Source organism: Ranitomeya variabilis, chromosome 8 (assembly GCF_051348905.1).
Source record: "Ranitomeya variabilis isolate aRanVar5 chromosome 8, aRanVar5.hap1, whole genome shotgun sequence".
NCBI classification, from domain to species: domain Eukaryota; kingdom Metazoa; phylum Chordata; class Amphibia; order Anura; family Dendrobatidae; genus Ranitomeya; species Ranitomeya variabilis.
In genome coordinates this window covers 153175955-153187156 of record NC_135239.1, presented here as the reverse complement: position 1 = coordinate 153187156, position 11202 = coordinate 153175955, and the positions used below count along the sequence as shown (strand labels likewise).

Below are 11202 nucleotides of genomic sequence, written 5' to 3'. Positions count from 1 at the left end.
GCATATACTTTGGTATGTGCCATGACCATAATTTACCTTTGAGAGTTTAGAAATAGATGAAGCATTAGCCAATTTTCCAGAGTGAAAATCACCCTAGAATGTTCCTTCCCTGCCCTGGAGCGTCCATTTAAAAACCTCCAAGCCCTGTAATAACTTTGATGTATTATCTAAACAAAGCTGCTTATTGCTTAATACAGGTTTTATAGATTCTAGTCTGATTTCATATGGAGAAGTGATTTATACAACTGTACAGCAAGATCTGTGAGCTAGTAGTAAGATCGAGTAGACGTAGCACCGAGAAGGGATGGCGGAGTTTATCTACTTTTTTATTTCCAATGGATATTTACTGGGTGCAACATTCATTGTTTGCCTTTTCATCTTGGACTTTATGAAGAGCAGGAAGAATGGATCACTCTTTCCTCCAGGTCCAAGAGGTCTTCCATTTCTTGGTAACATTCTGCAAGTAGACTACAGAAATCCTACAGCAACATTTAATCAGGTACAGCATATGGTACTACTAAACAGATACGTGTATCCTTCAAACTTCAATACAATAGTATACAATGACAAAAAGACTACTTGTGCCTAAAATACAAATTTAAATGAAATTCTTAGTACTGGGACTGCAGGCTCAGTACATCAAATTAGTTGTATCCATGCCTGAAAAATCTCATTGTGTGTGTTATTATTGAACATTTAATCAAGTGAATGGGGTGTTTTTTCTATAATGTTGGAGTTTGGATGATCTGCTAAGCCTGGAGTGCCTGTATTTGGAATTTTACTTACTCATGTGTTGTTTCTGGAACCCTATTTGGAAGTTCACTGGGAAAAAAACTAGATCAGCTATGAGCGATCAAATTCACAACAAGGCGAAAAAAATAGTTGCATTCTATATCTGCAAATCCTAAAAAGTTGAGCCTCCGTCACGTTTTGCGGAGATGTCGAAATAATGGATTGAATGTCTTTCATAAAAAATGTGAGTCCTCGCTAAAATTCTAAGTGGACACATCTGTCCTGAAATAAATAACTGCAGACTGCCCCGTCTAACAATTCCTAGTGTCCTCCAAAGTGACCATGGCTGCCAACCTTATTTATTCTTACAAAAATCAAAGACAACTTAGGGCTAAGGCTACATGGCTAATTTGGTGATGACTCTGGTAGCAGTAGCAAAAATAATTGTGTATCTGCAACATCACAACGTATGACAAGTGAAAGGGCAGGTTGAAAAATATTCAACCCCATTGGAATTTTACAACTTACTTGTCAAACTTGCGATATGCTAGGGGTCGAAATGTGACCATGTTGAGTTGTAATGTGCTATGATCTAGCAGCTACACATAACAATGTTTGGTAGCACTACTTTTGTCACAGTGAAAGTCACATTATAGCCCCAACCTTATTACGAACAGATTGGAAAACCATAAAGATTATAAATGTAATATGTCTAGAGTTTCGAATACAGATATCAGAAATTATTATGAACTGTAAAATGATCATTATAATATTCTTTCCAAGCCCCTCCAGCTTCATGAAAAAAATCTCGGAAAATAATAGAAAATCACATTGCAGCAGCAGGTTACTAGAGATCAGCGAGCACTAAAAGGCTCAAGTGCTCGTTGCTCGAACCAAGCAATTCCTAATATTCACATGCTCATTTTGAGCAACAAGAATAATGGGAGTCAAAGGAAAAGCCAAGCTTTTTTTCCCGCAGACGCTAAAAGAGGTCTGGGGGTAATGAAAATGATGGAATGGATGAGAAAAGTGCTAAACGAAAGGAGAACAGCATGGGGAAGACCCCTGTCAGCACCTCGGAAGCATCTTTGACTCCAAGATCACTGCTGAGAACAATAGTGTCACACTTTTCCTCCCCTTTAAGGAGTGACAATAAAACATTCCAAACCCACGAGAAATTTAATTTTACAGCACAAAAAATGGTAAGAAACATTTTTCCTGTATAAAGATGAATGAAATGGACCCAAGAAGATGTAATACCCTATCAGTGATCAATATGATACTGATAAATTTAAAGCAAGTTTTTGAGGCTTTTATAGCAGCAAAATGTACCCAAGAAGCCATAATACCCTATGGCTGAGGAAAATAATACTGAGAAATTTTGAACAAGTTTTTTGAGGGTTTTATAGCAACGAAGTGTATCCAAGAAGATTTGATACTCTATGGGTGAGCAAAATGATACTGAAAAATTTTGAACACATTTTTTTTTAAGCTTATATAGCAATGAAATGTACTCCAGACCACGGAATAGTCTATGGGTGAGCAATATAATTACTATAACATTTTTATCAAGTTTTTAGAGAGTTATATAGCAACAAAATGTACCCAAGTAGATATAATACCCTATGGGTAAGCAATAGTGATGAGCGAGCACTAAAATGCTCGGGTGCTCGTTGCTCAGGTGGAGCAAATTGGAATACTCAGGTGCTCGGCCAGAACAACGAGCCCAATGTAAGTCTATGGGAGACCCGAGTATTTTTACAGCGATCCCCCCGGGGTTCCGTTTAAGGTCTAAAAACATCTGAAACTGATGGAAACACTACTCAAATGACACAGGAACATCATGGGGATCTCCCCTGGAAGCATTCCTGACTCCTAGTTCACAGCTTTAAACAATTTTTTCCGATATTCATGCCATTTTTCCTGGTGACACAAAAAACACAGCTAAAACGAAACCAAAACGGATTTTGCTGGGAAATATGTTAAGGTACATCCTTTGCAGGTTAATTACTTGCCTGTAAGGCCAAATATTTAACCCCAGACCGAAAATGTCCCCCCCCCCCCACTTGGGCTTAGTTCAGACGCAGCGTTTTTGAAGCGTTTTTCAAATTTAACATTGCTTTCAACCATTGCAAATGCATTCTTTGGGAAATGTCATTGTAACATTTAACAACCCTAGCTGGCCATGTGGTGTGTGACACATAAGCAGACCCATCTTGTTTCATTTATGAAGGAGGGACTCTTAAAGTCACAGAGCCTATTTTTACTGGTGCATCAGGCAGCATTAATCTTCTTAAAGGGCCACTATTAAACAGTGGGTATCCTAAACTGTTGCAGCCTAGGCTGTGAGTGGATGGGCTGCCAAGAATTACAACGCACCACAATACCCCTTTCATAAGATGTCCAGGAGGGACTCCTGAAAAAATGTTGCATTGAATGCAAGGCCTGCCCTGCTACCAATTCTTATTCACCCCAATAAGCCTTGGACCCACATACTGGATGGGCCCCTGAAAATCCACTTCACAATATGCATTTTGTACTCCCGTACTCCTTTGATTTACACATTGGCATGAAGGCCAACCCTGCTGCATAGTCATATGCACCCCAGTACGCCTTACCATTTTTAATGGTATGATGGTTCCCTCTTTGCAGAATTATTTACAGGAGAATTTGGCAAATAAAATAGTGCCATCACAGCCCCCTTGCCCAAAATTTACTAGCCTATAACAGTACAGAGCACGTTCACCCTGGTGATCTAGTGGCAGGTAAAGGACAGATTGCAGGAGACCGAGATAAGAAGTAGGCCCAATGTAGTGGTGTGGGTCTCTGAGACTTGTAATAGAGTGCATGAGGTGACAAACAATTCCCCAATGGGGGGTATATTTTTTAATAAATAAAACAGTGCCATCACAGCCCCCTTGCCCAAAATGCACCATACAGAGCACGTTCACCCTGGTGATCTAGTGGCAGATAAAGGACAGATTGCAGGAGACCGAGTTAAGAAGTAAGCCCAATGGAATGCCATGCCCAATTCCCCAATGTGGTGTCCTTTTTGGACTGACTAAAATAGTGCCTTCACAGCCCTCTTGCCCAAAATTCACTGGCCTATAACAGTACAGAGCATGTTCACCCTGGTGATCTAGTGGCAGGTAAAAGACAGATTGCAGGAGACCGAGTTAAGAAGTAGGCCCAATGGGATGTCATGCCCAATTCCCCAATGTGGGGTCCTTCTCAATTCCAGCCAATTCTGCGTTGAAAAAGTAAAACAGTGCTCCTTCCCTTCCGAGCTCTCCCGTGCGCACAAACAGGGGTTTACCCCAACATATGAGGTATCAGCGTACTCAGGACACATTGGACAACAACTTTTGGGGTCCAATTTCTCCTGTTACCCTTGGGAAAATACAAAACTGGGGGCTAAAAAATAATTTTTGTGGGGAAAAAAAAGAATTTTTATTTTCACGGCTCTCCGTTATAAACTGTAGTGAAACACTTGGGGGTTCAAAGCTCTCACAACACATCCAGATGAGTTCCTTAGGGGGTCTACTTTCCAAAATGGTGTCACTTGTGGGGGGTTTCGATGTTTAGGCACATCAGTGGCTCTCCAAACGCAACATGGCGTCCCATCTCAATTCCAGTCAATTTTGCATTGTAAAGTCAAATGGTGCTCCTTCCCTTCCGAGCTCTGCCATGCACCCAAACAGTGGTTTACCCCCACATATGGGGAATCAGCTTACTCAGGACAAATTGTACAACAACATTTGGTGTCCAATTTCTTCTCTTACTCTTGGGAAAATAAAAAATTGGGGGCGAAAAAATCATTTTTGTGAAAAAATATGATTTTTTATTTTTACGGCTCTGCATTATAAACTTCTGTGAAGCACTTGGTGGGTCAAAGTGCTCACCACACATCTAGATAAGTTCCTTAGGGGGTCTACTTTCCAAAATGGTGTCACTTGTGGGGGTTTCAATGTTTAGGCACATCAGGGGCTCTCCAAACATAACATGGCGTCCCATCTCAATTCCAGTCAATTTTGCATTGAAAAGTAAAATAGCGCTTCTTCCCTTCTGAGCTCTGCTATGCGCCCAAACAATGGTTTACACCCACATATGGGGTATCGTCGTACTCAGGACAAATTGCACAACAACTTTTGTGGTCTAATTTCTTCTCTTACCCTTGGGAAAATAAAAAATTTGGGGCAAAAAATCATTTTTGTGAAAAAATATGATTTTTTATTTTTACGGCTCTGCATTATAAACTTCTGTAAATCACTTAATAGGTCAAAGTGCTCACCACACATCTAGATAAGTTCCTTAGGGGGTCTATTTTGCAAAATGGTGTCACTTGTGGGGAGTTTCAATGTTTAGGCACATCAGGGGCTCTCCAAACGCAACATAGCGTCCCATCTGAATTCCAGTGAATTTTGCATTGAAAAGTCAAATGGCACTCCTTCGTTTCCGAGCTCTGCCATGTGCCCAAACAGTGGTTTACCCCCAAATGTGGGGTATCAGCGTACTCAGGACAAATTGTACAACAAAGTTTGTGGTCCATTTTCTCCTGTTACCCTTGGTAAAATAAAACAAATTGGAGCTGAAGTAAATTTTTTGTGTAAAAAAGTTAAATGTTCATTTTTATTTAAACATTCCAAAAATTCCTGTGAAATACCTGAAGGGTTAATAAACTTCTTGAATGTGGTTTTGAGCACCTTGAGGGGTGCAGTTTTTAGAATGGTGTCACACTTGGTTATTTTCTATCATATAGACCCCTCAAAATGACTTCAAATGAGATGTGGTCCTTAAAAAAAAATGGTGTTGTAAAAATGAGAAATTGCTGGTCAATTTTAACCCTTATAACTCCCTAACGGAAAAAAAATTTGGTTCCAAAATTGTGCTGATGTAAAGTAGACATGTGGGAAATGTTACTTATTAAGTATTTTGTGTGATATATCTCTGTGATTTAATTGTATAAAAATTCAAAGTTGGAAAATTGCAAAATTTTCAAAATTTTTGCCACATTTCTGTTTTTTTTCACAAATGAACGCAGGTAATATCAAATAAATTTTACCACTATCATGAAGTACAATATGTCACGAGAAAACATTGTCAGAATCACTGGGATCCGTTGAAGCGATTCAGAGTTATAACCTCATAAAGGGACAGTGGTCAGAATTGTAAAAATTGGCCCGGTCATTAACGTGTAAACCACCCTTGGGGGTAAAGGGGTTAAGAAGTAGGCCCAATGTAGTGGTGTGGGTCTCTGAGACTTGTAATATAGTGCATTAGCTGACAAAAAATTCCCCAATGGGGGGTATCTTTTTTAATAAATAAAACAGTGCCATCACAGCCCCCTTGCCCAAAATGCACCGTACAGAGCACGTTCACCCTGGTGATCTAGTGGCAGGTAAAGGACAGATTGCAGGAGACCGAGTTAAGAAGTAGGCCCAATGGAATGTCATTCCCAATTCCCCAATGTGGTGTCCTTTTTGGACTGATTAAAATAGTGCCTTCACAGCCCCCTTGCCCAAAATTCACTGGCCTATAACAGTACAGAGCACGTTCACCCTGGTAATCTAGTGGCAGGTAAAGGACAGATTGCAGGGGACTGAGTTAATAAGTAGGCCCAATGGAATGTCATGCCCAATTCCCCAATGTGGTATCCTTTCTGGACTGATTAAAATAGTGCCTTCACAGCCCCCTTGCCCAAAATTCACTGGCCTATAACAGTACAGAGCACGTTCACCCTGGTGATCTAGTGGCAGGTAAAGGACAGATTGCAGGGGACCGAGTTAATAAGTAGGCCCAATGGAATGTCATGTCCAATTCCCCAATGTGGTGCCCTTTTTGGTCTGATTAAAATAGTGCCTTCACAGCCCCCTTGCCCAAAATTTACTTGCCTATAACAGTACACAGCACATTCACCCTGGTCATCTAGTGGTTCTGGATGATGAGAATGAGAAAAAGGAAGAGGATAACAACAAACAGACCAAATATTGAAGCATATACCCATGCGTGGTTGTGAAGAGGTGCATGAGAATACACCTCCCCAAAACAGAGAATGTATTTGAGGTTATGTTTAGCTGTTTTCACTTGGTGGTGTACAGAAGTCTTTCCCAATCCATCAGTTGACAGGCGGATGCGCTTATCTGTTATAATTCCACCAGCGGCACTAAAAACACGCTCTGACAGAATGCTAGCAGCAGGGCAGGCCAGGACTAGTGTTGAGCGATACCGTCCGATACTTGAAAGTATCGGTATGGGATAGTATCGGCCGATACCCGAAAAGTATCGGATATCGCCAATACCGAAACCCGATACCAATACAAGTCAATGGGACACCAAGTATCGGAAGGTATCCTGTATGGTTCCCAGGGTCTGAAGGAGAGGAAACTCTCCTTCAGGCCCTGGGATCCATATTAATGTGTAAAATAAAGAATCAAAATAAAAAATATTGATATACTCACCTCTCCGACGCAGCCTGGACCTTACCGATGTAAGCGGGAGCTTCCGTTCCTAAGAATGAGGGCTTGAAAGACCTTAGATGACGTCGCGGCCTGTGATTGGTCGCATGAGCGGTCACGTGACCGCCACGCGACCAATCACAGGCTGCGACGTCATCTAAGGTCTTTCAAGAGCTTGAAAGACCTTAGATGACGTCGCGGCTTGTGATTGGTCGCGTGGCGGTCACGTGACCGCTCACGCGACCAATCACAGGCCGCGACGTCATCTAAGGTCTTTCAAGCCCTCATTCTTAGGAACGGAAGCTGCCGCTTACATCGGTAAGGTCCAGGCTGTGTCGGAGAGGTGAGTATATCAATATTTTTTATTTTTATTCTTTATTTTACACATTAATATCGATCCCGATACCGATTCCCGATATCACAAAAGTATCGGATCTCGGTATCGGAATTCCGATATAGCAAATATCGGCCGATACCCGATACTTGCGGTATCGGAATGCTCAACACTAGCCAGGACCTCCAAGGCATAGAGAGACAGTTCATGCCACGTGTCCAGCTTGGATACCCAATAATTGGGAGGCACAGAGGAATCACGGAGGACATTTATACGATCTGCAAGGTACTCCCTCACCATCTTCATAAACATTGCACTTCTTGTGACAGCACCCCTTGCCTCTGTGCCCCCACGAAGGGAGGGTCTGAGAAAACTGTCCCAGAACTTGGCCATTGTTCCCCTGCCTGAGCTGGATTGTACTTCTGTCTCTCTCCCTTGAACTCCATGGTTGTACAACAAACTCTGATGTCTGCTGCCAGCGTTTTCACATGGGAATTTTCTAAGTAATTCCGCTACAAGGGCCCTCTGGTACTGCAACATTTTAGTACACCTCTCTGCCTCTGGAAGAAGAGATTTAAAGTTCTCCTTGTAGCATGGGTCTAGAAGTGTCACCAACCAGTAATGAGTGTCACCCAAAATTTTGATAATGCGAAGGTCACGTGAAATGCAGCGCAACATAAAGTCAGCCAGGCGTGCCAGACTGCTAACAGGCATGACTTCCGTGTCCTCACTAACAGGACGACTGACCATGCTGTCCTCCTCCTCCTCCTCATCCTCATCCTCCTCCTCCCTATCCTCAGGCCATCCCCGCTGAACAGACGTTAATACAGATGTGTTTGTAGTACCATCTATAGCACATGAAAGTAGCTCCTGCTTTTCCTCCTCCTCCTCATTGCCTATCAATCCACATTGAGAAGACATGAGGCTGGGCTGAGTGTAATCCCCCTGTATGTTTCCTTGCTCCATGTCCTCATGCTCTGCCTGCAATGCATCTTCTTTAATTGTGAGCAGAGAGGTTTTCAGAATGATGAGAAGCGGGATGGTGATGATAATTATGGCGTCATCGCCGCTCACCATCTTGGTGCAGTCCTCAAAGTTTTGGAGGATGGTACATATGTCTGACATCCATGTCCACTCCTGAGGTCATATGTTTGGAGTCTGAACTGAATATCGACGGCCCTGTTGATGTTGGTAGTCAACGACTGCCCTCTTCTGCTCACAAATCCTTTCCAACATATGCAGCGTAGAGTTCCAGCGCGTGGGGACATCACACAACAGTCGGTGAGATGGAAACTGAAAACGCTGCTGAAGCATGGCAAGGGTGGCTGAAGCTGTAGCTGACTTTATAAAATGGGCAGACAGATGGCGTACTTTCACTAGCAGATTCGGCAGCTCCAGGTAGCCTTTCAGAAAAGTTAAACCACGAGGTTAAGCACATGGGCCAGGCAAGGTATGTGTGTGAGCTCACCTTGCCTCAGAGCCGCCACAAGGTTACAGCCATTGTCACACACGACTATGCCTGGCTGTAGGTTCAGCGGTGTCATCCAAACATCTGACTGCTCTTTCAGCGTTATCCACAACTCTTCTGCATTGTGCGGTTTGTCACCTATGCAGATTAGCTTCCGCACAGCATGTTGTTGCTTGGCTAAGGCGGTGCTGCAGTGCTTCCAGCTTCTGACTGATGTGTTAATTTCAGAGATGGAGGATGAAGAGGAGGAGGTGCAGGAGCGGTAGACTGTGGGGGCAACCCTGATTGACGTAGGGCCAGCAATCCTTGGTGAGGGGAGGATGTGTTCCATCCCAAGGTCCAACTGGGTCCCGGCTTCCGCTATGTTAACCCAGTGTGCCGTCAGTGATATGTACCATCCCTGCCCACAAGCACTTGTCCATGTGTCCGTGGTTAGGTGGACTTTCCCTGTAACAGCATTGTTGAGGGCACAGGTAATGTTGGGGGACACATGCTGGTGTAATGGCGGTACGGAACACCAGGAGAAATAGTGGCGACTGGGGACTGAGTACCTTGGGACAGCCGCCGCCATCAGGTTGCATAAAGCTTCCGTCTCAATGAGCCTAAAAGAGAAGAGAAATATTTGAATTTAGGACTGTGGCCTGTGGGGCGTTGGCTGGGTATTTCCGCTTGTGTTCCAAAGACTGGGTTATAGACAACTGAAGGCTGTGCTGGGACAAGGACGTTGTCCCGCTCGCGCCCTGACTGGTGGGCGTGAACTCCAGGGGTTTGTGGCACCACTGTGCCACAAACCAGACTACCCTGAAAGGGGCGTAACTATGACAGCTGTCTTGGGCTTCACTGGAGCCTCTAATGGTGAGGTCAGACTTGTGTGGCAGGCAGCTGCCAGGTGCTACTCCAGGGTGATGTCTGGCTGTGGCTGCTGATCCCACTTGGAGAACAGGAACACTAGGACAGGTGTGGGCATCAGGCAGGACTGTGTTGTGAATTAGACTTCTTGGCTCCCTCTGGTGGTTATTAGTGATATGACTCTGGGATTTTCTTTCCTCAGTTTGCACCCACCTGGGTCGTTAGTCCAGGGGTGTTGCTATATAAACCTCCTGGATCCTTAGTCCAGTGCCTGGCATCATTGTAATCAGATCCTTTTTGTTTGCTCCTATCTGCTGGTCCTGGTTCGTGCAAAATTAAGCTAAGTCCTGCTTCTTTGTTTTTTGGGTTATTTGCTTGCTCTCATTTTTGTCCAGCTTGTACTAAATGTGATTCCTTACCTTGCTGGAAGCTCTAGGGGGCTGGTGTTCTCCCCCCGGGCCGTTAGACGGTTCGGGGGTTCTTGAATATCCAGCGTGGATATTTTTGATAGGGTTTTTGCTGACCATATAAGTTATCTTACTATATTCTGCTATTAGCTAGTGGGCCTCTCTTTGCTAAATACCTAGCTCATCCTTACGTTTGTCTTTTCCTCTTACCTCACCGTTATTATTTGTTGGGGGCTTGTATCCAACTTTTGGGGTCTTTTCTCTGGAGGCAAGAAAGGTCTTTCTTTTCCCTTCTAGGGTTAGTTAGTTCTCCGGCTGGCGCGAGACGTCTAGAATCAACGTAGGCACGTTCCCCGGCTGCTGTTATTTGAGGTGCTAGGATTAGATATATGGTCAGATCAGTTACCACTGCCCTATGAGCTGGTTTTTGTGTTTGCAGACTTAGAAACTATTTCTGAGACCCTCTGCCATTGGGGTCATAACAGTATGCCAGGCCAACATTGAATGTTTATTGCATTGCAGAAGTGGGATAATAAGAAAGGAAATTCTGAGTTTTTTTTTTTTTTTCCTCTCTTCCTCCCCTTTACCTTTGAGTGGCTTGTGCTTGCTACAGACATGAATGTCCAGACCTTGATTACAAGTGTAGACCAGCTTGCTGCTCGTGTGCAGGGCATACAAGATTTTGTTACCAGTAGTCCAATATCTGAACCTAAAATACCTATTCCTGAACTGTTTTCTGGAGACCGATTTAGGTTTAGGAATTTCAGGAACAATTGTAAATTGTTTCTTTCTCTGAGACCCCGTTCATCTGGAGATCCAGCTCAGCAAGTGAAAATTGTTATCTCTTTTTTACGGGGCGACCCTCAGGATTGGGCTTTTTTGCTAGCGCCAGGAGATCCGGCATTGGCAAATATTGATGCGTTTTTTCTGGCGCTCGGATTGCTTTACGAGGAACCC

The 11202-nt window shown here is 43.5% G+C and overlaps 1 protein-coding gene across 1 annotated transcript in view; it reads left to right on the top strand.

Annotated features, from left to right (window-relative positions):
• The first annotated feature begins 251 nt into the window (after positions 1–251).
• Positions 252–11202, top strand: part of LOC143788173 (cytochrome P450 2D14-like) — a 388662-nt gene continuing 377711 nt past the window's right edge. Inside the window, exon 1 of the mRNA XM_077277600.1 lies at positions 252–499. Coding sequence (XP_077133715.1) covers positions 305–499 — 195 coding nt within the window. The 5' untranslated portion in view covers positions 252–304. The remainder of the gene's footprint in view (positions 500–11202) is intronic.